Source organism: Panthera leo, chromosome B3, assembly GCF_018350215.1.
Source record: "Panthera leo isolate Ple1 chromosome B3, P.leo_Ple1_pat1.1, whole genome shotgun sequence".
In the NCBI taxonomy this organism is placed as follows: Eukaryota; Metazoa; Chordata; class Mammalia; order Carnivora; family Felidae; genus Panthera; species Panthera leo.
Window position 1 is genome coordinate 121,804,131 of NC_056684.1, and position 27,997 is coordinate 121,832,127.

The 27,997-nt window shown below is 41.9% G+C and overlaps 1 protein-coding gene and 1 long non-coding RNA gene across 3 annotated transcripts in view; one reads left to right on the forward strand and one right to left on the reverse strand.

Annotated features, from left to right (window-relative positions):
* Positions 1 to 1,473, reverse strand: part of SNW1 (SNW domain containing 1) — a 33,174-nt gene extending 31,701 nt beyond the window's left edge. The window contains exon 1 of the mRNA XM_042943942.1: positions 1,375 to 1,473. Coding sequence (XP_042799876.1) covers positions 1,375 to 1,388 — 14 coding nt within the window. The 5' untranslated portion in view covers positions 1,389 to 1,473. The remainder of the gene's footprint in view (positions 1 to 1,374) is intronic.
* LOC122222997 lies at positions 949 to 27,997 on the forward strand. 2 transcript variants are annotated; one of them, XR_006203975.1, is made up of 3 exons: positions 949 to 1,324; positions 1,408 to 1,648; positions 27,916 to 27,997. It is a non-coding gene; the product is annotated as an uncharacterized LOC122222997 (long non-coding RNA). The 2 variants fall into 2 exon arrangements; XR_006203976.1 differs by lacking the exon at positions 27,916 to 27,997 and adding an exon at positions 10,106 to 10,144.

A 27,997-nucleotide genomic window follows, 5' to 3' on the forward strand; every position in this document is an offset into this window, starting at 1 on the left:
CTAAAAATCAAATTAGTCAGAACTCAACAAAATCAGAACACTATGTAGTCCCCAAGACTAGTCATTTGAAGACTGCACCCTGTCACTGCAATTTTAAGCACACAATACCCACGACATGTTATTTTTCCTGTGTGTCCTTTTCAAATTCCAGCTTTTCCACAAAACCTTTACTCGTAACTCTAGTAATCTTTGCCACTGTGCCTCCCACCTGGAGGTGCACTCAAAAGTCTGCTGTTTGTAACATTTACTAAAGAAAACTCCCAGTCCATTCAACTCATTTCATCTCATTCTTTTTGCACTTAAGGTTAGTACTACACAAGCGAGCATTTGTGTGCCCTTACTTCTTTCATATGTGTATGCCTTGTACCCCCATCTTCCCTGAAAAGACTGTTAGATTTCCTTTTGTATATACACAACCGCCAGGATAAAGCAAGGAACCCAAACCTAATTCCCCCAAGAATTTTCTGCTTAAAACTTTTTTAGGATTCATCAGCCAGGAAAATTAAATAGAAGGAGAATCAAATGTGTTTAGAGAACTCAAGCTTATGTCCTAAAATAATTACTTTCTTTACGACGAACTTAGACAACTCAACTTTTCCTGCTTGCATTCGCATGGAAAGTTTTTCCACTTAGATGGGGCAGCAAGGTCGCACACCAGTAGTAGTTACGTAACTCCTCGGAATCTCCCACTTAAACATATTTTTCTCAAAGGCGGGGACCACTTTATATGCGGTTACCAAGGCAACCGGGAACAGCAAAAATCTGAAGCGGTTCTATCTACGGAAGAAATTCTAAGGTCCAAAGTTATAGTGCAGAGCAGCGACGCCTTATTAGCACGCAGCGGCCACTACAGTAGCTAATTTAAAATCTCTGTCCAGCACCGGGCCCGCTTTTTTCAAGAATCCTTGTTTCGGGACAGAGACGAGACTTCGGCAGACCCACCACCGTTAAGCCGGGCAGTCACCTCCCGCCGCTTCACTCCGCCCAAATAAGCTACTGCTCTCCACATTCCCACCGTGCCCGCGCAAGCCGCGGACCGGACGGAGAGCTCGCCACATCCCCAAGATGTTCAAGCGAAAAACACGTGCGACTCCTTGCCATCGGAGACTGAAAAACTATTCACCACGCCGAAGCTTTCGGCTCTAATCGGGGTGGGAGCGGGGGGGTACTCAACCCGGGAAACCGCTCAGGAAAGACCCCAGCTTCGCTGAGGCCTAGTCGCCCCGGAGGCCGGCAAGAGGGCCTAGCCGTGGTCGCGGCCCACGTCGCTCTGTGCCCTGAGCCAGGTCACCGCCCGGAGACAGTGGGCAGAGAAATGAAAAAGGTGGGTACTCCCAGACCCTTCCGTATCGAGGACCCCAATCAACAACCCACCTGGTGAGCGCCATCTTCTTCCGCTTCTTCCAGCGCGAGCGACAGCACCGCGGGGCGGGTCTTTCCCCTTGACGAGAAGTGGAGAGGAAGAAGCACGCGATACGCAAGCGCCTCAGCCGAAAGGCCTTCTGGGATTTGTAGTTCTTTGGACAAGAGTACGCTTTGGTTCTGTCCTAACCAGACCGACTGGTTATTAACGGGATGAGGGCTTCATTTAAGAAAGGCAGATGTACACTGTGACATGATGCAGCGTTCCCTAGGCAAAATAACGAAGGTGAGAGATGCCCTTTAAACTGCTTTATTTTATTCCCCACTCAGTCTCATTCCCCATGTAGGGAGGGATCACAAATACAAGAGTATCCCGGGAACAGCAACGTTAAATAAAAGGGTGACAGGGTTTTAAAACAATAGGAAATTGTGGGACCGTCGAATGGAGAGTTTTAGGACGCTCTAAAAACATTCACACCCGAAACTTTTCTTTCCACACCCCGCCCCCAAAATACTCTACTGGGAAGATAGTGTGATCCTTGGTTAAGTTACCTTTACAACACTTCCTTTGTATACTATGTATGTTTGTGTTTTAGGTAGTTTATATGTTTCACTTAGATTATGGATTAAATATAATATTTGATGAACTGATAGGATAAATGAAATCTGCTTACAAATATTGGAGAAAGGGAAGTGGGTAGAGTACAGATGAAATGAGAATAGCCATTTTTGATCACTGTTCAAGCTGGATAATGGGGAAATGGATGTTCGTTATACTCATATATTGGACATTTTCCATGATAAAAAGTAGATACAATCTTTTAGTTGCAGTATAGCACACATACAGAGAGGTGCATACACTGTAAATGTGCAGCTTTTTGAATTTTCCTGAACCAAACACACTACTTTGAACAGAAGCAGCAACATCCCCTACCCAAGATGAATCAATTTCTGGTGTGACAAGATGTTATAGGCTAATCTAGTACTTTTTCTGCCCCAGACTTGGAATCAGTCATTTCTCCAAGGAGCCCTCCTTTAAGTAGGAAAGTGATATTTAGAGAAGACAATCTAGATGCTACAAATATTCATGGTTACTGGGTTGATTATTGTTTGTAAGACTTTTTAATTGGCAAAACTAAAACATTTAGATATACACACATATTTTTTGAGAAAATGCATCATGCATTTATATTAATATTTCTGGGGCAAACTTAGGATTTCACAGATTTTGCTTAACTTTGATTTTATATGCATATCTCTTCTGAAAATCTTGGTACCTATTGGCATTAACATAATTACATTTGGCAATAATGGCAATGACATAATCAATTAACATAATTGCTTCATCCTACTGTATTTATGAAATAGTTTCAGAATAACAGTACTAATATGATTACTTATTAAAACTTAATAGTTTCTGATTTTTTTTTCAATTCTTTTTGCCCTTAGAGTATATCTCTCTAGGCATGTATAGTCAAATTGCACGGCTTTAAAGTGTCTTGGGGCAGGGTGTGCCTGGTTGGCTCAATTGGTAGAGCATGTGGCTCTTGACCTCAGGATTGTAAATCTTAGTCACATGTTGGGTGTAGAGATTTTTTAAAAAAAGAAAGGAAGAAAGTAAGACTTGGAATAGTTCCTCTCTGTGGGACTATGCCACTAACTTGATAGTTTTATTTCTTTTTGCTTTGGATTCTTAGGAGTTGCTTAAAAAAAAAAGTTTTGTGAAACAGTTACATCGTTTCAAAGCCAAAATTTACCAAGGTGGTACATTTAGAGAAGTCTAGGTTCTTTCCCTGACTCTTCTGTCATTTTCCCTTCCTCTCCTTATAGATAATGTTTAAAAATTTTTTATGGTTTATCTTTACATTTAAAAATAGACACAAATACATATATATTTGTATGCTCCTTTTCCTTTCCTAGACATATGGTAGATACCATACACACTTTTTTCTACCTTGCCTTTATTCCATTTATTGTATCGTGGAGATCACTCCTTTGCAGTATATGGAAATCACATTGGAAATTTTGAGCAGAGAAAACACATGATCTGATTTATGTTTTAAGAAGATCATTATGACTGCTGTGTTGAAAGTGGACTCCAAGAAGCAAGAAAGGAAACAGGGAGACCAGTTGGGTGGCTTTTGTGATAATTCAGGAATAGATGCTGATGGTTTAGGGAGGGAGGTAGTGGTAGAGATGGCAAGAAGAGATTGGAATCTGGATCTATTTTGAAGGTAGAACGAACAAATTTTAATACTAGAATTGATGTGAAATATGAAAGAATAATCACGGATGGCTCTGAGGGTTTATGTTTGAGAAATTAGAGGGATGGAGTTGCTATTTACTATGATGGCAAACTGCAAGAGAGTCATATTTGTGGGAGATCAGGAGTTTGGTTTTGAACATCTTACATTTGAAATGGCTGTTAGATATAGATAGCCAAGTAAAACTGTCAAGTAAGTAGTTGTATATACAAGTTTGAAGTGTAGGGGAAAAGGTCTGGGCTGGAGACCTTTGTGAGTATAGATGGTATGTAAATTTATGATACCAGATGAGATTATCTAGAAAGTGTAGCTACAGAAGAGAAATTTTTCAAGGACAGCCTTCTGGAGTGAATTCCCATATTTAGAGATTGGAGAGATGAGAAACCAGTAAAAGAGACTGAAAAAGAATGGGCAGAAGTTTGATCAATAGAATCAATGAAGAGGAAGCATCCCTCTATCTTTTGGATCAGAAGCTATAAGATTGAGTTGCCAGTATTTATCTATCCTGGCATATAGCAAGACCCTGTGACAGGAAAGAATGAGGCCACCATGCAAAAACAAGGAGACCAGAAGGGTAAAGAGACGGGAAGAGAGATGTTGAGACCTCTGACAACATCATGGAAGTTCCTGGATTCAGTAGTGCCTGAAGACCACACCATCCTGAACTTAAAAAAAAAAAAAAAATTTATTTAAGTAATCTCTACACCCAACATGAGGCTCAGACTCACACCCCCAAGATCAAGAGTCACGCACTTCTCTGACTGAGCCAGCCAGGTGTCCCACCGTCCTGAATTTTTTAAATTAAGTGAGCCAATAAATTATTTTGTTGGCTTAAGCTAGTTTGAATTGATTCTCTATCATTAGCAATGAAAAGGACTTTATACAATGTTTGTTTTCTGTGCTCCAGTAATACTTGTTCTTCCCCCAGTCTTAACATTTATCACACTCGATAGATTTTGATGGTTTACTTTACTACAAAGAAGATTGAATCTCTCTCCTCATCTGCGCCTGAACAATGTTGGGCAAGTCCTCAACCCCTCAATGGATATAGACTCTTTATCTGTAAAAGCATAGAGTGGGCCCAGATAATATCAAAGATCTCTTTTAGTGTCAATATCCTTTTATTCTTGGTACTTTATTCTGTTGTTGTTTTTTTTTAATAGTAAACTCTGTGCAGTATGGGGCTTGAACTTACGACCCTGAGATTAAGAGTTGCATATTATATTGACTGAGGCAGGTACCTACTTTTTTCCAGTTTTTAAACTTCTAGATAAAGAGTTTTAGGGGTGCCTGGGTGGCTCAGTTGGTTAAGCGTCCAACTTCAGCTCAGGTCATAATCTCACAGTTCATGAGTTCGAGCCCCATGTTGGGCTCTGTGCTGACATCTCAGAGCCTGGAGCCTGCTTCGGATTCTGTGTCTCCCTCTCTTTCTGCCCCTCCCTTTCTCATGCTCGCTCGCTCTCTCTCTCTCTCTCTCTCTCTCTTAAAAATAAACAAACATTAAACAAAATTTTTTTAGGGGCACCTGGGTGGCTCAGTCGGTTGAGCATCCGATATTGGCTCAGGGCATGATCTCACGGTCTGTGAGTTCAAGCCACACATCGGGCTCACTGTTGTCAGCCTATCAGCACAGAGCCCACTTCAGATCCTCTGTCCCCCTCTCTCTGCCCCTCCCCAGCTTGCACTCTCCTCCCAAAATAAATAAATATTAAAAAAAAAGTCTGACTTCGGCTTAGGTCATGATCTCATTGTTGGTGGGTTCGAGCCCGGCGTCAGGCTCTGTACTGACAGCTCAGAGCCTGGAGCCAGCATCGGATTCTATGTCTCCCTCTCTCTCTTCCCCTCCCCCTGCTCGCATTCTCTCTCTCTCTCTCTCTTAAAAATTAAACAATTTTTTTGTGTTAATTTTCTATTCTATGAACTGTTAATACACATAACTTTGATGAATCTGAAAGGCATCATGCTGAGTGAAAGAAGCCAATCTTAAAAACATATATTAAAGTTGGCCCTTGAACAATGCAAGGATTAATTAGAGACATCAACCCTCCATGCAGTCAAAAATCCTTATCTAAATTTGAATCCCTGAAAACCTAACTACTATTACTTAAAATAAGATAAAATAACTTAAGGGGCTCCTGGGTTACTCAGTCGGTTAAGCATTCAACTTTTGATTTCAGCTCAGGTCATGATTGCACGGTTTGTGGGTCTGAGCTGCACATCAGGGCTTGGGATTCTGCTTGGGATTCTTTCTCCCTTCTCTCTCTCTGCTCCTCCCCTGCTCTCTCTCTCAAAATAAATAAAAATAAACTTAAAAAAAGATTTAAAAAAGATAAAGTAACTTAAAACTTACAATATGGTGAACTAGAAAAAAGAAAATGTTATTAAGAAAATCATAAGAGAAGATACACTTACAGTACTATATTGTATTTTCAAAAGTCCACGTATAAGTGGACCGTGTGATTTAAACCCATGTTGTTCAAGAGTTAACTGTATAGAATTCCATGCAGTTATTCTTGAAAAGATAAAACTCAAGTGACAGAGAGTGGTTGCCAGGAATTAAGGGTGGGGGACAGATGTGACCCCCACAAGGAAGTTTTTTTGGGTGATGGAATTGTTTTGTATTCTGATTGTGATGGTGGTTACATGCATCTATACATGTGTTAAAATTCATAGGACTGTATACCAAAAAAGTCAGTTTTACTGAATGAGAATTAAAAAAAAAAAAAAAAAAAAAAAAAAAAAAAAAGCCTGGTCTAGCTCTAATGACCCTGTTAGAAAAGAAATGGAAAATGTATTAATTTTCTTCTTTTTTTAATGTTTATTCACTTTTGAGAGAGAGAGTGAGCAGGGGAGGAGCAGAGAGAGAGGGTGATAGCGAATCTGAAGGGGGCTGTACACTTATAGCAGTGAGCCCAATGCGGGGCTTGAACTCATGAACCGTGAGATCATGACCTGAGCTGAAGTCAGACGCTCAACCTACTGAGCCACCCAGGCTCCCCTGTGTTCATTTTCTATTGTTATGTAACAAATTATCACAAACTTAGTGATTTAAAACAACACCCTTCGTTAGCTCACATTTCTGTAGTTCAGAAGGCTGGCACAGCATGATTGGGTTCTCTGCCCTGGGTATCATAGGCTGAAATCACAATATTGGCCAGGCTGGATTCTCATCAGGCTGAGGTTCTGTAGGAAAGCCCATTCACAAGTGCATTCTTGTTGTTGGCAAAATTTCGTTTCTTGCAGTTGTAAGATTGAGGTGCCTGTTTTGTTGTGTGCTGTCAGTGGGGCTGACTCTCACCTCCTGCTGGCAACTCTCAGGTCCTTCCCACCATGGACATTTGCTTTCTCTCAGGCCAGCTGGGGCACATCTCTCCAACTTTCTCTTCTGCCGCCAGGTGGAGGAAACTGTCTGCTTTTAAAGGGCTCATTGATTAGGTCAGGCCGATCCAGATAATCTCTTTATTATAAAGTCAACCTAGGAGCACCTGGATGGCTTAGTTGGTTAAACATCCAACTCTTAATTTCGGCTCAGGTCATGATCTCACTGTTGTGTGTTCCCCTTTAGGCTCTGCATGGACAGTGCAGAGCCTGCTTGGGATTCTCTCTCTCCCTCTCTCTCTCTCTCTGCCCCTCTCCCACTGGTTCTCTCTCTCTCTTTCTATCAAAATAAATAAAGCTTTTTTAAAAAAAGTCAGCATTAAAAAAAAAAGTCAACTTTGCCATATAACCACATAATCAGGGGACAGTTGTCTCATATTAACAGCCCCAGAGATTATGCTGGGCATGTACCTAAGGGGTGGGCAGGGAGGAGATCTTGGGATAGATCTTAGAATCTTGTCTGTCACAGCATGTAAGCCAAAAGGAAAAAAAAAAAAATACAAAACAACTATTTTGGTAAATGCAGGATTATCGATCACATTGTGTAATGTAACAAGCACAGTAGGAGTCTGAAGATATAAATTCAGGCTATAGCTTCACCAATAAACTGTGTTATCATGGTCTATGTGACATGGACTAGGAGTGAACGGTGTAGAAACAATTCTTGAGGCTTTACGGTGCAAAAGGCATTTTTATGGAAGCATGGAGACAGGACCCGAGGGCAGGAAGAACTGCATTGGGATTGTGAGGAATGATTGATTGTATACTTTTAAGTTGGGGGGGGGGGGGCGAGGGCGAGTAGAGATAAAGGAAATTTCTGATGAGATTTTTATATGTTAAAGAAGACTTACGGGATCCTGGAGGTCTGGCTATAGTCAAACTGAGCTTGCTTTCTGCCTCTAGCAAAACATTAACATTAAGGCAGTTGTGAGTTCCTTGAGGAATGTCATACTCTGCCTGTCTTAATAATTTATCAATGGGCTACAAGTAGTAAGGATATTTAATTTTATCTACATTTCTTTTGCCATTGTTCTCCTCATCAGTCGAGATGCTTCTCTGGGCCCCGATTTTATTAAACTTAATATGCTGATCGTGTTACATGCTGTACATCTATCATGGAGTGTTTAATTGAGGTAGTGCAGATGAATATGTTTTACTCAACTCTAAAGCGCTATGTAAATATATTAGTTATTACTGTTAATATTTTGGTTGACATTGATCTGCTTTAACCTCTGCTCCACGAATGTATTATTTCTAGAAAGAGTATAAAAGAGCAGCAAATTAGACAAGGTCCCAGAAGCCAAGATCAAGGAGCTTAGATTTAATTCAGCAGGTGATTTGGAGCTGAAGGAGGGCTAAAATAGAGGGCTGGGTCACAGAAACTGGCAATAAAGACAGTTCTTAAGTCCGAGTGGGTTTCTATGGTGATGAGAGACAAAGGAGGCCACTGAGGACAAGGTTAAAGTAATTAACATGGGAAGTCCGTAAGATACGGACCAAGACCAGGGATGCTGAATTGAAAGAAAGGGGCGGAGAAGTGTTTCTACCATCCACTCTCGTTTCTCACAGAAGCACCTGCGTGTGAAGCATTTCTACCAGTCATGGTCCCTCACTGTCCTTGGGGTATATGCAGAAGAGCAACTGACTTTAATAACAATCTTGGCAAAACATAATTAAGAAGGCAAATCTACTGCACAAGTAATATGATATTATACCCCGAGGCCAAGCCCTTTATTCAGTTGTGTAGGTGAGGGGGTTTGTGTTCCTCTGTGCTGGGTCTTCCTGCCACACAGCCCTCCTTACCCAGGTATTAGCAGCTCAAAATGGAGGGCCCCACGTGGGTCAGAATTGGTGCTGCTCCAGTTGGCCAGGACCCATCTGCTCACTCCACTCTTGGTATTCCAGGTAGAGGGGAAAATTCATTCTCACAGAAGCGAGGACCTAACCTGATTCCTAACTAGCTGTGACTCTGTAGCCGCAAGTGAGGTGACAGGGTGGAGTGGTTAAACACACAGATTGTGAAGTCAGTGTCCAAAGTGGTTAAACACACAGATTCTGAAGCTCCTCTCCCGACTCGCTTATTTACTAGCTGTGCGTCCTGGGCATGCCACCTTGATGAGGGAGCATGAGGCAGGCTAAGGGACAAAGAACAAGCTAGCACAACCCCCCCCCCCCGACCCCCAGGTGGAATATGTGTGATATTCCTCAGACACTCCTGGCTACCCGAGAACAAAGGAAAGGGGTTTAAGTACTTGCCATGGTGAAGTGGGAAACTAAGGCAAATGAAAAATTAAATTCCCTTACTGACTAGAGCCCATTGACAAGTCCTTGAGACCGGCAGAGTGACCTCTCTCTAGGACCTTAGCTGCCTCAAGGATGACATTTTGCTGGGGGCAAAAGAGAACCTTAGCTTAACATTATCCCAAACTCCAGGATCCTGCAAGTCAATTTCTTTTATCTCAACTTCTCAAGATATATGCTGGCAATCATGCTCCAAGCTTATGGCCCCCCATATACACCTGAAGGGTCTCGTGACTGATGTTTTATTAAACGGTAATAAATGGCGTTTTCCTATCAACGGCTAGCCCCTCAAGGTCCTAGAAACCTTGCTTCCAAATACCTTAGAGACTTGCTCTATCCCTGATCCCCTCCTAACCTGAGGGTATATAATGAGTTACCTGTCAGGACCCCAGTGCAGCTCTTCCTGCCAATGGGTCCTGTCCCCATGCTTTAATAAAATCACCTTTTTACACCAAAGATATCTTTAGAATTCTTTCCTGGCTATTGGCTCCAGACCCCAAGAACCCCCCATCACCCCAAAACTTCATCAACCTAACTTCTCTCTCAGTTTGCTTACTTATAACTGTTTGCATTTCTGTGATGTTGGTTGTTATTTCTCCTCTCTTATTTGTGATTTTATTTATTTGGGTCCTTTCTCTTTTCTTTTTCATGAGTCTAGCTAGAGGTTTCTCAGTTTTAGTACTTTTTTCAAAGTACAGCTCCTGGTTTCATTGATCTGTTCTATTGTTTTTTTTTTTTAGTTTCTATATCATTGATTTCTGCTCTAATCTTTATGATTTCCTTCTTTCGGCTGGCTTTAGGTTTACTACCAGCATTTTTCACAGAGTGAGAACAAGCAGTCCTAAAATTTGTATGGAACCACAAAAGACCCCAGATAGCCAAGGCAACCTTGAAGAAGAAAAGCAAAGCTGGAGGCATCACAATTCCAGACTTCACGTTATATTACAAAGCTGAAGTAATCAAAACAGTATGGAACTGGCACAAAAATAGACACATAGGTCAATGGAACAGAATCGAAAATCCAGAAATGAACCCTCAATTACATGGTCAATTAATCTTTGACAAAACAGGAAAGAATATCCAATGGGTAAAAGACAGTCTCTTCAACAAATGGTATTGGGAACACTAGACAGCAACATGCAAAAGAATGAAACTGGACCACTTTCTTACACCATGCACAAAAATAAATTTAAAATATATTAAAGATCTAAACATGAGACTTGAAACCATAAATATCCTAGAAGAGAACACGGACAGTAACCTCTTTGACATAGGACCTAGCAATTTCTTTCCAGATATGTCTCTGTAGGCAAAGGAAACAAAAGCAAGAATGGGGCGGGGCACCTGGGTGGCTCAGCGGGTTAAGCCTCTGACTCTTGGTTTTGGCTCAGTTCATGATCTCCACAGTTCTGTCAGTGCAGAGCCCGACGCAGGGCTCAGCCTCATGAACTGTGAGGTCATGTCCTGAGCTGAAATCAAGAGTCGGGACGCTTAACCAACTGAGCTACACTGGCACCTGCCTCTTAGTTTTGATAATTCATTAGAGGGACACACAGAACTCACTGAAAGGTGTTATCCTCATGGCTTATTACAGGAAAAGGATCTAGATTCAGATCAGCTAAGGGAAGAAAGAAATGCATAGGGCAGAATCCAGGAGGATTCCAAATATGAAGCAACCAGCTGTCCTCTCCCCGTGTAGCCAGGACAGCATTGCTCTCCTGGCAGTGATACATGACAGTCTTCAGGGATTATTGCCAACCAGGCAAGCTCACCTGAGCCCTGACATCCAAAGTTTTTACTGGGTCTCCATCATGTAGGCGTGACTGATTGCTTATGTGGCTGATCTCAGTCTATAGCCCCTCCAGACATCTACTGATACTGGGTAACCTAGACCCCTACACTAAAGCACATTGCTGGACTTTCTGGCCATCCCCTACCCTGACTATTTGATGTGCCCAGTACCCACCCTAAATTATATTTTTAGACAATCTGGTGACCCAAGACTCCCAGGCAAACAACGATGCTCCTCTTAAGCATGACATTTCAAGAGCTTAGAAATTATTCCCCAGAAGCTGAGGACAAAGGTCAGATCTCTGTGCAAGGTTAAATTCTTGACTATAGAAACCTTGGAAACATTATGTTAAGTGAAAGATGTCAATCACAAAAGGCCAGATATAATTCCATTCATATAAAATTTCCAGAATAGACAGATGGTAGGGACAGAATGATTAATATTTACTGGGGGGGGGGGGGGGAGGTGCTCTGGGTGGCTCAGTTGGTAAAGCATGCGACTCTTGATCTTGGGGTCATGAGTTCAAGCCCCAATTTGGGTGTAGAACTTACTTAAAAAAAATTTACCTGGGGCTGGGTTGGGTAGGGGGTGGAGGATGGAAAAGGTGAGTGACTACTAGTGGGTACAAGGGTTTATTTTTGGAGTGTTGAAAAATTATATAGTGCTGATGGTGGTACAGCTTTGTGAATATACTAAAACCCACCAGTCTGTGCACTTTAGAAGGTGAATTTTATGGGATGTGAAATATATTGCAATAAAGCTGTAAAAGCAAAGTCAAGTAAAATGCAAAATTAATAAAATGAATAAATAACTGAATAAGAAGTATGACATAGTATGCCTTCATTAATTTTTTCCAAATTAAATTTAGAATTATTTTGACAAGTATTTAAAAAAATTTTTTAATGTTTATTTTTGAGAGAGAGAGAAAGAGAGAACGAGTGGGGGAGGGGCAGAGAGAGAGGGAGACAGAATCTGAAGCAGGCTCCTGGCTCCCAGCTGTCAGCACAGAGCCTGAGCAGGGCTCGAACCCATGAGCCAAGAGATCATGACCTGAGCTGAAGTCAGATGCTCAACCGACTGAGCCACCCAGGTGCCCGAGTAATTTTTTTTTAATGTTTATTTCTTTTTAGAGAGAGAGAGAGAGAGAGCATGCGCACGCGAGCGCGAGCATGAGTGGGGGAGGGGCAGAGAGAGGGGGACGGAGAGGATCCTAAGCTGGCTCTGTGCTGACAGCAGAGAGCCCAATGCAGGGCTGGAACTCACAAATCATGAGATCATGACCCTACCCGAAATCAGACACTCAATCGACTGAACCACCCAGGCGCCCCTGTTGAGTACTTTTTGAAAAGCTTTTAGGAATATTGTTATTGAGTTGACCATGAATTAACCTAGATTAGCTGATATCTTTACATTTTTATGTTTTAGGAACACTGTTTGGGTTCTGGCTTATTAAAATCTTCTTTCATCACTTTCAATAATATTTTGGAGTTTTCTTTATATAGATTGTACCCGTCTGTCAGGATATTGATTCCCAGGTATTTCATTTCTTAGTTACCATGAGTGCAATATCTGTTTTTATATTGTTACTAAAGATAACAGTAATTTTTATTAGACAAACTGAAATTGTTCTGGAATGCAGCAATTTTTGAGTAGAATCGATTATTCGACTCTAGATGACTTAAAGTTAGGGTGAACTTGTATGTGGTGGGACGGGCTCCTGCATTTCCTTCCTGGGACCGAGCCGAGCCGTTCTTTGTTTTGAGGTACAGGAAAGCAGCTTTGCTGTCAGCTGCTTCCCTCCCTGAGCTCTGAGACTTCCTGTTTAAAAGCACTGCAAGACCTGCTGACCCCATTTCTTTTCAGATTTAATTATTCTTTTTGAAAGCTGGCTCTAACCTGAAAGGGATTTGAAACGTAAGGCTCCAGTGGGGATGAAGCTTTAGACCCAAGATAACTATTCCTTTTTCTGTTGAATAGCCTGGCAGGGGAACAATTTGCCCCCTGCCCTGAGCGCTGTCATTTGTTTTGATCATTTTCATTCCTATCGAGTGTGCTGCCGGCTCAGAAGGCAGCCATCTGATATCTGAAGTGACTCCTTACATTACTTCCTTGTCTCTTCTCTAGTAGCAAGATATTCCACCTGAATATCCCCGATTGTGGATGAAGAAGCTTCAGTGTGTGTGCTTGGCTATGGATTTAATAACCCTAAAGGGGAAAATACTAGCACAATAAGAATAGTTATTTGCTGATGAGCTCCTCTGTGTCTGTTTAACTCATTTGCCCCTTAAAACCTTATGAATAGTTAAAACTCTTTTTTTTTTATGAGAAAGAGAGAGAGAAAGGGAAAGAGAGCGTGCAAGCTGGGGAGAGTGACAGATGAAGAGAGAGAATCTTAAGCAGGCTCCATGCTCAGCATGGTGCGTGACATGGGGCTTGATCCCACGACCCTGGGAATTTGACTTGAGCTGAAATCATGATTCAGACACTTAACCAACTGAGTCACCCAGGCAACCCAGTAGTTAATTCTTATTATCTCCATTTTACAGACCAAGTGATGGAGGCTTAGAGATGTTATGTAAATTGCCTGATGACAAATAGAAAGTGACCAATCTGGACCTTAGTTCCAGAGAATATGATCTTAACTACTATTCCATACTGGGCCTGGAGTGGAAGAGTCTAGTTTTCTTTATTTTTTTAATGTTTATTTATTTATTTTTGAGAGAGTGAGAGAGACTGAATGGGAAGGGGCAGAGAGAGAGAAAGAGAGGAGAGAGAGAATCCCAAACAGGCTCCATGCTGTCAGCACAGAGCCCGAGGTGGGGCTCGATCCCATGAACCATGAAATCATGACCTGAGCCAAAATCAGGAGTTGGGTGCTTAACCAACAGAGCCACCCAGGCACCTCTGATTCTACTTTTCTAAGAAATCTGGAGTCAGACTTGAGTTTGAGTCCCACCCCCTTTGCTTCCTAGCTCTGTATCCTTCAGCAAGTCTACTTACCTCATAAGGCTGTGAAGATGATGTGAGATAATGAATGAAAAGTTCTTACATGCTTGGGTCACAGTGAGTGCTAAATGGTTATCTGCTGTTATTCTTCAAAAATTTATCAAAAATTTGTCAGAAATTTTTTTTCTTAAAAAAAAATTTTTTTAATGTTTATTTTTGGTATAGAGAGAGAGACAGACAGACAGAGCATGAGTGGGGGAGTGGTAGAGAGAGAGGGAGACACAGAATCCGAAGCAGGCTCCAGGCTCTGAGCTGTCAGCACAGAGCCCGACGCAGGGCTCAAGCTCAGGGACTGTGAGATCATGACCTGAGCCAAAGTTGGAAGCTCAACTGACTGAGCCACCCAGATGCCCCTGAAAAAAATTTTTTTCTGTACCAGCAAAAAAAAAAAGCAAAAAAAATTTTTTTTTTTCTGTACCAGACCCTGTGCTAATTTGGGGGACTCAGTGAAATACTGATAGCCCAAGTCCTAACAACCAGTGGATTGGTCCATCTGGGGCTTGTGGACTAAACCTGGTCTTCAGAAGTATTCTGTTTGTTCCCCACACATACACTTTAAACTTTTTGAATTAGTTGCAGATAATTCAAAATGGGGAGATTTCAATAAAATCTGGAATTACCACTGCTTTTGGAAAACAGCGGAGCTGGGCCTGCGTGCTCCCATGGTGGCAGTCCTCTAGAATGCATTTGGTCATGTGGCAATGTGGGCCACAGACCCCGCCACCCCCTGTTGCATCCAAAGCTGAGGGAGTCACTGGCTGTTCATTGTTGCAGCTGTACTGCTTTTCTTATGATAGAAGTAAAACCTTTCATTTACCTAGGATGCTCTCAAAAGAGATAAAAAGATGGGTCGAAGTGGCTGCATGATTTCAGACAAATGAATGATCTTTTTGTTTAAAAGCCAGGATTATTCTCATGTCTGACCGGCTTCACTTATTTTGATAATTTGCTTGGCCTCTGTAGGCATATGCATTTGCAGCCCCTGGTGTAAAAAGGTAACCTCACAATGTGATGAGTGCCATGCTGGAGGTAAGCCCAAAATGCTTTGGAAGTACCAACAAGAGTCCCTTCACCAGGTCTGGGAGTTCGGAGGATGCTTCCTGTAATATCTATCACCTGACCAGGGTCATATACTATTAGTGGGTGAGGCCTAGAAGGACAGTGGCAGAGGTTTAGGCAGTGGGTGGGGTTGAGAGGCTGTTTAAGCAGATGGAACAGCTTGAGAAAGTTCTCAGAGGTAGCAGCAGCAGACTTTGGATCTTCTTTGCCTATTGACCTGCCTTTGACCTTCTACCCTGACCCCTTCTCAGAAGGGGTCGTGTCCCTAGCTGTCACATCACTAACAAACAAAACATGACTGAACCTGGTCAATGGCCAAGTCCTTCTGGTTCCATATACCAGCTGCACTCACATCTTCACATTTCCCTGACTTACCAGAAGGACACACGTGTACCCTGGGGGACCACCTCTCAAAATTCCATCAACACAAGTTCCTAACAGAAGGAGTTTTCACATCCATCACTCAATTATACATCAACAATAATATAAAGCTATTCCTTTAGATGACAGTTTGAGAATATTCTAGTGTTTAAGTAACAGAAATCAGAATCTGTGTAGCTGGTGGAATTTACACCCCTCCATAAAATAAACTATCTACATGCTTGTTCCTGACAAAGGCAAATCAAAATTTTCCCAGGGCAATAAAGAGAAGCTTCCAGAGGTGAGAGTGTTTCTCTTTGAGCAGTCCAGAGGAGAGAGAAAGAATCTAGGATCTCTCAACTTGACAATGGAAGACTGTCTGAATGGTCAAGGCCAGGCTCAGCCCATAGGAAAAGTAATGATAGTGGGTAGACCCTGTGAACTTTTTTTTTTTTTTTTTTTTTTTTGAGGGCGTGCATCCAGCAAGGGAACTAGCAGGTCTAGCTGTGACTGGTGGGAAGGTCAACTGAAAGTGAAGGACCGGAGCCTGTCCTTGCTCACAGACATGAGTCCACTCCTACCAGGCGTCTGAGAGACATGGCAGAGGTTTCGTGAAGGCTTGAGGATGGAAGAGACTTCCCTTGCAGAGATCAAGGTCAAGTTCAACCTACAGTCAAGAACTTTGCTCCAAACCATAATAAGATACCATTCCACACTCACTAGGTTGGCCATAATAAAGAGATAGACAGTAAGAAGTATTAATGGGGATGTAGAGAAATTGGAACCCTCATACATTGCTGGTGGGAATAAAGGGTGTAGCTACTTTGGAAAACAGTTTGGCAGTTCCTCAAAATGTTAAACATAGAGTTATTATATGACCTAGAAACCCCACTCTTAGGTATATACCCCCCAAAATGAAAACATGTTTCACAGAAACCTGTACATAATACTCATAGCCCAGCATTATTCATAATAGCCAAAAGGTGGAAACAACCCAAATGTCCATCAACTAATGAATGGATAAACAAAATGAATCTCCATGGGATAGAATATCATTCAGTAGTAAGAATGAAGTAGCAGCACATGATATGACATGTTTGAACCCTGAAAACATTATACCAAGTGAAAGAAGCCAGTCACAAAAGACCAGATATTATGATTCCATCCATATGAAATATTCAGAACAGACATGACCATGACAGAGCACGGGTTAGTGGTTGCCTGGGGCTAGGGCCAGGGTTGGGGGATCGGAAGGGGGGACCAGGAAAGACCAGTGACTGCTAATGGGTGCAGGTTTCATTTTACACTATTGGAAAGGTTCCTAAAATTAGATACTGGTGATGGTTGTACAACTCTGTGAATATAATAAAAACCACTGAATTGTACACTTTGAAAGAGTGAATTTTATGGTATGTGAATTATATCTCAATAAAGATGTTATTAAGAAAAAGATCTCTGCTCCAAGTTTCCTGAGACCCCCTGTGAGATAACTGGAAGCCACAATGGACTTTCTCCTTTTTTTTTTTTTTTTTTTAATTCTTGAGCCTCTATTTATTTATTTATTTTTAAACTTTTTATTTATTTTTTTTTAACATTTATTTATTTTTGAGACAGAGAGAGACAGAGCATGAACAGGGGAGGGTCAGAGAGAGGGAGCCACAGAATCTGAAACAGGCTCCAGGCTCTGAGCTGTCAGCACAGAGCCCGACGTGGGGCTCGAACCCATGGACCGTGAGATCATGACCTGAGCTGAAGTCGGCCGCTTAACTGACTGAGCCACCCAGGCGCCCCTGCGCCTCTATTTATTAACTCTGTATCTGCTGGTTTTTCTTAAGGTTCTGCCTTAGAGTATGCTCCATGAAGACAGACTCCTGGCTTTTACCACTAGTTGTGTGATATTGAGCAAGTTAGTGAACCTCTTGACTTCAGTTTCCTCATTTGAAAATGGAGATGGGGCGTCTTGGTGGCTCAATCCATTAGGTGTCCAACTCTTGATTTTGGCTCAGGTCATGATCTCACGGCCTGTGAGATCAAGCCCCAAGTCGGGCTCTGTGCTGACAGTGTAGAGCCTGCTTGGGATTCTCAGTCTCCCTCTTTCTCTGCCCTTCCCCAGTGCGTGCTCTCTCTTCTCTCTCTCTCACGTTCTCTCTCTCAAATAAATAAACTTAAAAAAAAAGCCAATGGAGATAATAATTGTACCTTCTTCATGGGTTAAGTGTGAAATATATGATAAATATATGAGTAAATACACGGAGCCTATTTAGAAGAGTACCTGGCACATAGTTAAGCTCTGCATGTATTTGTAATGATTAGTATCAGCATTTAGCACCTAGTAAGTGCCCTTTGAGTACTAGTTATTATTATTAGAGAGGGTATTGGCTAACTTGTCTAAGACTTTCTGTTCTACTACTGATGAGCACTTGGGCGCTTACAATTTGGAGTTAGTAAAGAACAATGCTGCTGTGAATATTGGTGTGTCAGTTTCTCTAGGGTACATATACCCAGGAATGGATTGCTGAGTCATGGGGTATGCAGATCTTCCTGCTTGTGGATAATGTCAAACCAGTGTCAAAGTGGTTGATTCAGTTTATGTTCTCACCTCCACCACTTAATATGCTCACCTTGTAGAATTTTATATCTGGTATGTAGTGATGGCATCAATTTTAATTTGCATTTCCCTAATTAGTAATGAGGAGAGTGCCTTTGGTTTCCTCTTTTTTTTTAAATTTTTAATACTTATTTATTTTTTAGAGAGAGAGAGAGAGAGACAGAGGGCAAGCAGGGGAGGGGCAGAGAGAGAGGGAGACACAGAATCTGAAACAGGCTCCAGGCTCTGAACTGTCAGCACAGAGCCTGATGGGGGGCTCAAACCCACAAACCATGAGATCATGACCTGAGCTGAAGTCGGACTCTGAACCGATTGAGCCACCCAGGTGCCCCTGATTTCCTCTATTGTGAAGTTCCTGTTCTAATGTCTTGTCCCTTTCTTACAGGTTATGTGTCTTTTTCTTGTTGATTTGTGGGAATTCTTCATGTGGTTTGGAAACTAGCCCTTTATCTACCACATGTATTTCTATTGCTCTGCTTGTCTTTTTGCTCCAACATGGTATCTTTTGATGAACAGAAAATTGTGATTATTAAGCAAATTTATGAATCTTTTCTATTCTGGTTACTGCTCTTTGTGTCTTGTCTAAGAAATTCTTCTCTGTGCCAAGGTCTTGAACATGCTTCCTGTATTATCTTATGAAAGCTTTCCAGTTTTTCCTTTTACATGTAGGTCAATTCCACCTGGAACTGATTACCGTGCATGAGGTGAGATAGGAATGTAATTTCAATTTTTTCTACATGGATGCTCAATTTTATCAGCGCTCTGTATTAAAAAGTCTGCTCCTTCCTTACCGATCTGCAGGCCACCTCTGTCATGTAGCAAATGTCCATAAGTGTAGAACTGTTTGGGGTTTCTTTTATTCTGTTCCTGTTACAACTGGTCCTCTCACATTGGTCTCCTTATTCAGTAGCCTCAGATTTCAGTATTTCCTCTTGGATCTTTACCTTGAGAATCAGCCTGTCAAGTTCCACCCCCCCCCCAAAAAAAAAAAATTAAAAGTCAAAAAATAAATAAAGCCATGTCCCCAATCAGTGTACATCTCAAGATCTGACTGGAGGGTAGTGGGCAGGAAGTCTTTCTGGAAGTGAATGAAGAAGCATGGAGATTTAGTTGCATCTCTTTTATTGGAAAGCTGCCTTATCCCAGGGACATTGGCATGGGGTTGAAAACAACAGACAGAGAAGGGCAGAGCTGCCAAAGTCACTAAAAACAGAGTCAGACCATGTCTTCTAAATCCTTCTTACCTTTGGGTGCTGCAGCTTTATCATTTTGACTTGAGGTTTCTTTGAGATCCAACCAGAAGCATCCTAACTTATCTTAAATACAGCTGGAATGCAGAGGTAAGTAAAAAAGCCTTTTCATGAAAAGGAAAGCAGCTGTCACAAAAGCTAAGAATTTTTTTCTATAGGAAGGTAATATGTAATAATAATAATGATAATGATGGTAGTTATAACTAACATTTACCAAGCCTGGCACCATGCTAAGAAATGTCCAGGTAATATATCATTACATTTCTGATCTTACTCAATGGCCATGATGTCCCAATGTTATTCTTTTCCCAGATCCAGAGAGGTCAGGTAACACTCACAATGTCACAGAGCTAATAGGATTCAAGGATAGGCCTGTCTGGCTTCAACACACTTATCAATTGCTCTTTGGACTCAGAATTCCTTATGAAATAGGGAAAATTAAAACCTCCCAGAAGGGTAAGGTTTGGTAAAAGGGGAATTCTACCTTACTCCTGGCAGGAATATAAATGGTTATAACCTTAGGGAACAGTTTGATAGTATGTATTAAATACCCGAAAATATTTCTCTTCTTTTAACTACTAGCTCTACTTTTAAAAAAAGAGTGGGGCCTCCAAATAAACATTTTCAAGGATGTTCAGAGCAGCAAAATTTTTTAGTAGCAAAAATAGAGTTTTGACTAAATGTTAGGAACTAAAATACTATTGTAACTATTAAGAATAGTGTTTTAGAATTTTTAAAAACATTTATTTATTTTTGGGAGAATGAAAGCAGGGAAGGGACAGAGAGAGGAGGACAGAGGGTCTGTAGCAGGGTCTGCACTGCCAGGTTGACAGCAGTGAGCCTGATGTGGGACTTGAACTCACAAACCACGAGATTATGACCTTAGCTGAAGTTGGACGCTTGACTGACTGAGCCACCCAGATGCCCCTAGAATTTTTAATGACAAGGAAAAATATACTATCTTAAGTGAAAGAAGCAAATTATAAAACAATATTCACAGCAGGATTTCTGTTATATTTAAAAAGCAAGAAGGGTATACAGCAAAATGATAGTAGTGATTATCTCTGTGGGGTGGGATTATGGATAATTTAAATTTTCTTCTTTTACTTTTCTGAAAATTTCAAGTTTCAACCATGAATATGCTGAACATTTTATTAAAAATCTCAAACATAGGGGCGCCTGGGCGGCTTAGTCAGTTAAGCCTCTGACTTCGGCTCAGGTCATGATCTTGCACTCTGTGAGTTCGAGCCCCACGTCAGGCTCTGTGCTGACAGCTCAGAGCCTGGAGCCTGCTTTGGATTCTGTGTCTCCTTCTCTCTCTGCACCTCCACCTCTCATGCTCTCTCTCGCTCTCTCTCTCTCAAAAATAAATAAACATTAAAAAATTTAAAAAAAAATCTCAAACATACTCAAAAGTAGAGAGAACAGAAAAATGAACCTGATGAATTTACCACCAGCTTTAATATTTTTCACCATGGAGGCAATCTTGCTCATGGTACCCCTGCCACTCCGTTCCCCAGATTATTTTGAAGCAAATCTCAAATATTGTATTTTATTTGCAAATATGTCAGCATTCTTCTCTAAAAGATATGGACTCCTTTTCAAAAACCACAAAGTACCAGTATTATACCTAAATTTAAAAAATAATGAATTCTTCAGTATCATTAAATATCTACCCAATTTTGGTCTTTCTCTGATAGTCTTAAACGTTTTTGTTTTGTATGTTTCTTGTATGTTCTTGGTTTTGCTGTTTTAATATATATATATATATATATATATATATTTTTTTTTTTTTTTTTTTTTCTTATTTGAATCAAGATCCAAATAGGGTTTATCCATTGTGACTGGTTGATGTGTCTCACATCTCTTTTATAGTTTCTTATTTTTTTCATGCAATATTTTGTTGAAGAAATTAGATAATCTGCCTCCTAGAGTTTCCTATAGCTTTGATTTTGCATCTTTGTGATATTGTTCTTCCTCCATTTCTTGTAAATTCTTCATTAGCTCTAGAGGCTTGATCAGATTCAAGGTTTTGTTTGGCTTTGTTTTTGTTGTGGGGCTAGGGGAGGGACAAAGCAACTTCATGCATGATGGTGTTTACTTCTATCAGGAAAATCCAAAGTCTGGTAGTCTTTCTTGTGATGTTAGCAGACATTCATGATCATTGCTACACCCATAAATCATTAGGAATTGCAGAATTGTGATGTTCTAATTGTCATTTCTTTTTTATTTATTAGCCGGCATACTTTTATAAAAGAGAATTTCACAAAGGAAAAAGAGAATGAATGCCAGATTCTTTCTCTTTAATGACCCATTTTAAAAATAATTAGGTGGTTTTCTTGCATTCTTCAGCGATGACTTAAAATTTTTTTTTCTTTTTGGAGTACCATCATAACCTCACAGAGGTAAAGATATTTGATGTGTTTCAATCCATTGATATTTTTAGCAGATTATCAAATTGTCCCATCCTTTTGCAAGTGGAGGCTCTTCATGTTCACTTCTGAGTTTTTCTGACCTAACCCTAGTAGTCGTCGATAGCTTCCATGCTTTCTGGTATGACAAGATATTTCAGGATCATCTTATCTCATACATTTCCATCCCCAGGTGTGGAATGAGGCTCTAAAGAGCCTAGATTTCTTTTAGTGGGACAATTGGTGTACTAGGAAGTGGTAAATAAATGCTTTTTAATAAAAAGAGTACCAGAGACTGGATGGTGAATAATGGTACAAAATGAATAGAACTGTAAGAGTATCACCACCCAGGACCCCTTTAGAGAGGGAGACATCAACAGAAATGTCCTCACCATATCATGGACATGACTCCATGTTTTCACCAAGAAAACTTACACTCTGTTCAGCAAACTTATTTTACAAGGAAGTGTAAAACTTTTAAAAGGTTACATGTGTGGGTAAGTCCTAGTTACCTGCAAAATTAACATAAATAGAATGTTTCATTCACTTCAATAGTAGTTCTCAGGCTCATGCTGAGAATACAATCATTTAGGGAGCTTGTCAAAATACAGTTTTCTGGGCTCCACTCCACACAGTCTGAATCCAGGGAGTAGTGCTTGGAATTTGTATATTACTAAGACGTCCAAGTGATCTTGATGCAGGTGGTCCTAAAAACCACCCTTTAGTGAACTCTGCCAGATAGATAGATAGGTAGATTAAGTAAGGGGAGGAGGAGAGATGCTTTTTAAGAATGTTCCTGGGAGTGTACTTATGAGAATTAAATCACATTAAAAAAATTTAGTGAGTCTCATTTTCTGATTTTAAAAGGATTTTATTGTCTGTGAAAATTTGAAAAATAGTAAAACAGAATAAAATAACCACCTGCAATCCTATTCCCCAGACACAATGTGCATTAAGTAGATATATCGCCTTCCAGCCTTCCTAGGGGCATTTCGTTGCTCTTTTTCCCCAGCAGACACCATCACTGACTTGCCTGGGGGCACTCAGCTAGTAAGTGGGAGAGCCCACACTGGAACCCAGCTGCTGAACCTGAACTTCATTACGTTCCATTCTAACTGAAACAGAGGAGCTCCCTGTCCGCCACCCCCCCCCCCCAGTATTACTTTACACATGTCTATATAGCATTTTTAAAATTGATTGTAAAATTAAAAAACAATAATCTGTGTCTACCATCAGACTACGGGATTCTCAGCATGGCAGGAAAATCATATTATTTACATCAGTATCTTCAAAACAAGGTGCTTAATAATGGCTCAGCACCTGGGACATAGTAGATACCCGACAACTGTTTCTTCCAGGTGGGAAGGGGGAGACAATTAGGTCTTCGTGGCCTCTTATGGAACTGAACTTCAGGTGCCCTAGATTTTCCCAGACTGGCTTGGTTTTCTCCCAAAGAAGCAGTTTGTAGCATCCCAGTATTCAAGAAACAGAGGACCTTCGTGAAACCATGATGTGGGAACGTGTGAGGGTGTAACCTTTCAGACATTTCCTGTTGAGGCAGCTTCCTTCTGCCCTGTTAATTTTCTGGAGGATGGGGCAGCTGTGAACTGTTAGCAGCCAACACTCACAGGAGCTGAGTAATGGGGATACTGGCCTGGTAAAGGGGACCTGGGCAGAACACTAAGCATGTGTATTACACCACCGAAAAGTACCTAGTATATGCCAGGGGCACCTGGTGTATACCATAGTGTATACCATAGTTGAGAAAGTCCCAGTGTAGAGAATGGCATAGTGAATGCGGTGTTTTAGGTGGTGTTTTGTGGAATGTCTGTGAGGGGGAGGAGTCTGGAGAAAGGGGGACCAGATAGAAGTCTGTGGAAGAGTCTAGACGTGGGATGTGTGGGGAGCCTGACAATGCTTGTGGCGACAGGAATGGCGAGGAAGGAGAAAGAGGGAAAGATAGATGGAAGGGTCAATAGCCTCAGTGAGGTGGGACTGAGGAGAAGGAAGGGAAAAGGAACCTGGGAGCCTGGGAGAATAGCAGGGTCTGGGCAGCCATCGAGGTTCAGGGCGAAGAAGCTAGCTTGGTCCTTCTGTCAAGACCGAGAGAACAAGTCTCTAACACTAATGTTTGTGGGAATATCTTCTCCTTTGCTTTTGTCCAGAATATCCATTGTTAAAGATAAGGATTTGCTCCTCCACAGATTTCAGTCAAAGGGGCCTCCTGATAGATAGCCATCAAAGCCCATGTGCCCTCCTCTTCCCACAGAAATGCTAACCCACCCACCTGCCCCGTCAGCAGGGTAGGGCCAGGGTGTCAGCAGCTCTTGTGGGAAGCTATAAGACCCTTGCCTCTCTCAGGAGGGTTGAATTAGCCCTTGACATGAGTCACATTTCCAATTGCCTTTCTTTTTTGATAAGAGGGTCCTCACTGTCTCCTCTGCCTCCCTTTCTTGGCAACAGAAGGGTGGTGTGAGATTTAATTTCTCAAGAAAATTAAAAAAAAAAAAGACACAAAGATCCCTAGTCTCCATTTCATGTGAGCTAAGATCTTCCTTGGGTGTAGAGGGTCAGTGCAGACAAAGGCACCCTGATCACTTGTCATAGTTTCTCTCTCTAATTATAGAAAGTATTTAGTTATTGTTCCATAATTGCTCATTGCAGTTGGGTTTGAGCATTGTGGTTTTTTTTTTCTTTTGTTTTTGTTTTGACAAAAGCCTGCTTTTCTGATGAGTTGTTCTTTTTTTCTGCTTTGGTCCACTGCCATCCCAGTCCCTGGCTATTCCACTACATATCTGAAGGAGGTGGCATGGTATTTCTGGAGAAGCCACTTTACCTCATCAAATTGTTTTCATGGCTTCCCCACTCCTCCCAGTTGCGTAATAGAGAAAGGGAATTAAATTTATTGAACATCTACTTAGTCTTTGGCGGGCAATGTACTAAGCCCTTGCATAGGCTGTTTTATCCGGTCCTTATAGCAAGCCTGAGAACAGATATTATTATCCCCAATTTACAGAAGAGGAATCTAAGGCATTTTTTAATAGACTTTGGCTAGTAAAATAGTGTTGTTGATGCTTCCAGCGCTGTGGGAGAATTGGGAATCCTGCTCCCTTACTCTGAAAGTGCCTATCTCTAGGTCCCCTGCTAGTGGTAGGGCTTGGTGGGGAGGCCTGCAGGACTTTGACAGGAGGTGGGATTCCTGTGTTGTGGAGTTCCTGTGTTGAGGTCTGGGATTCTGTGACATGGAGAAATTTCTGATGTCATGGTAGCAGCAACAAGGAGGGAAGCCACCTCACCACCAAGGGGGCAGTAGCAGAAAGGGTCCTGCGGGAAACAGGGGGCATGTTCAAGGGTTTCAATGCAGGGTGTTGAATGAACGAATTGTTCAGTGGAGGCATAAGCAGTTAAGGGAACCAGCCAGTGGTGGGGAAACAGCTAGAAACTGGCACAGCAGGAAGCCATCAACGCTCTCAGGTCTAAGGGGGCACAGTGTGGGAATGGTGGTGTTCCTGCAACCCAATGAGAGCTGGGGCTGGGCAGAAGTGCCCCAGCGGAACTGTGGCAGGAGAGGAACCCAGCCTCTGCTGGAATGCAGACACAAAGGGCAGGAGCGCACACAGGATTCAGTGTGTGTGTGTGTGTGTGAACAGATATACAGATATCTGGGCCTCTCTCTCCTTGGGCCTATCTGTCTCCTGCTCCTGTCTCCTGCTCCTACCACTGGCTAAACCACTTTAAGAGGACAGGGGAGCCCCTGGGGATGCAGCTTGCGCTGGTCAGTCTCCTGGGCACAGGGCAGGGCAGAGAAGGGTGGAGAGAGGACCTCTGGCAGGATACAGAGGATATTCAGTGTAGGGGCTTACTCAGCTATGCCCTCTGTGTCAGTCTATAGGAGGTTGGACATTGCTTCCAGACTCAAAGAATCATGGAATGTGGAATGCTGGAAGAGACTTTAGAGTTCTGCCCCTAAAATTCCTTTGCTTTACTAAAGAAGATCCTGAGTCCGAGGGAGGAAAAATGACTGGTCCAAGGTCGGCAGCCAACAAGTAGCATAGGCAGGACTGGAACCAGCTAACCAAACTCCCAGTCCATCCTCCCTCTTAACTGAAAGCTGTGGCCACTTAATGGTTGATAATAAAGGATTACTGCTGAGCCAGCTTGCCTATTTCCTGTTAAAACTGCTCAAAGACCTCAGGGCCATAGATTACCTTGGCCCCAGAGACATTTGCCTCAAATGATTCCTTTTAAATATACCTATGATCAGAGTGAACTGCTTATTCCAAAGTATGGGATGCGGAGTCAGATTTGTGGGGTGGAATCCCAGTTCCACCCTTACAGAGTGATCATGGACAAGCTGCTTAACTCTCAGTGCCTTAGTGTGCTCAGCTATAAAGTGGGGGTAATAAAGATGTCTAGCTCATATATCATGAAGGTAATATGAGAAAATATACTTAAAGCACTGAGACTAGCAGCTGGAAATATTAAGTGCTTGATAAATGATAGCATATATATGCAAATATAACATTTATATATATAAATATAGTATATCCCATATATATGTATATATGTATATTTATGGAATATATATGGGATATGCACACATATCTCTAGTAAACTGATTTAGAATTCTGGTTAAGAATTCATTTGGTTCTTTTTATCAGCTGTTTCTTGCAAGGAATTTTTTTTTCTTCCTCATGACAGATAAGGAAACTGAAGGGTGTGACAATTATATCTCAATAAAGCTGGAAAAAGAATAAGAAAACTGAAGAGCCTGTGTGATGTGCTTTTTGTGGGATCCTTCAGCCAGTCAGGGGCAGATAAGAAATCCCTGCTCTCCATGTCACTCCAGCCCCTGGCTTGGAAATGAATTCCAGATTACTCATCTTGATTTACTTCTTCCCAGGTGTTAAAAAATATCCCTTTAAACTCCCATCAAGTCCAGGCCAGTCTGGCCATCCCACGGGGCAGGCTGAGCAGGTTTCTATCTCATGGTCATTGATACCTAGAAGTGTCCAGAGCCAGCAGGCCTTGCTCTCTTTCCAGCCCTAACCTCTGCTCTTTGACCCTAGCACACAAATGTATATGGCCTATGGATTGGCCTGCAGACTTTCTGGCAAATGTTCAACTGCCCTCTGGGTATCTGGAGGCTGACCTTCTGGTCCTGGATCTAGGTTGATTGCTTTTCTCCTGCTGGAACACTCTCTGTCCTGGGCAGGTGCTAATACAAGCTCCAGCCCTCCAGCTCAAGTCTCCTTCTGTGGTTGTTACCCAACCAGGGCATTGTTCATCTTTGGAATACTGGTGGGAACCAAATGCAGCTTTCTTGCTTCCTCTACTACAGGCCCTAAGACTTTCTCCCTCCTGCATAGCACACAATTCCCTTATTACTCTCTCTGCAGTAATGTTTTCTCATTGTCTTAAGCAAGAATCTTGCTCCTTGGATTCTCTTGCTTTTCCTCTGGTTGGCTGCTGTGTGACGCTTCCTTCCAGATAGTCCACTTCTGAGACAAGACACACAGCATCCTGAATGAATGCCTCTCATGAACAGCATTCTAAATATTCAGTTTACTAACCCCAGGCCTTACTGCCTCAGAAACTCAACTGGGACTTTGTGGTCGGTTGTGAAATAAGTTAGCCACTTCCCCTGATAGCTTTGGTTGCTCAGTGCATTTTCTGTTTAGCTTCTTGGGTCATATCCCATCTCAACAAAATCCTTCAATGGCTTTCTAGTGCACTTGGACTAAAATCCAAACCAGTGAGTGCTCCGAGGTCCTCTACCTGCCTCTCCTACCCCCTCCTATACCATTCTCTCTGTTTCAGTTCCACTAGGCTCCTCTCTGTTCCTCAAACATGCCAGGCTCTTTCCTACCCCTGGGCCTTTGCACTTGTGTTCCCTCTGCTTGGAATACACTTTCTCATCTTCCTCATGGCTGGTTCGCTCATCCATCAGGTTGCAGTTTCCTCAAAGACACCTTGCCTGACTTCTCCTTCCAAAGACGCCATCTCTGGCCTCTGTTTAGTTATTCTTTATCACACACCCCTACTTCTTTCTTTCACAGGGCTTATTATGTCATGCAACGATCCTGTTATTTCTTTGCTTATCTGTTGTCTATCTCCTTTCTAGGCACCGAAGATCTAAATCCCTGCTCTCATGAAGCTTTAAGTCCAGTGGAGGAAACAGATAAAAGCCATCTAAACAAATGAAT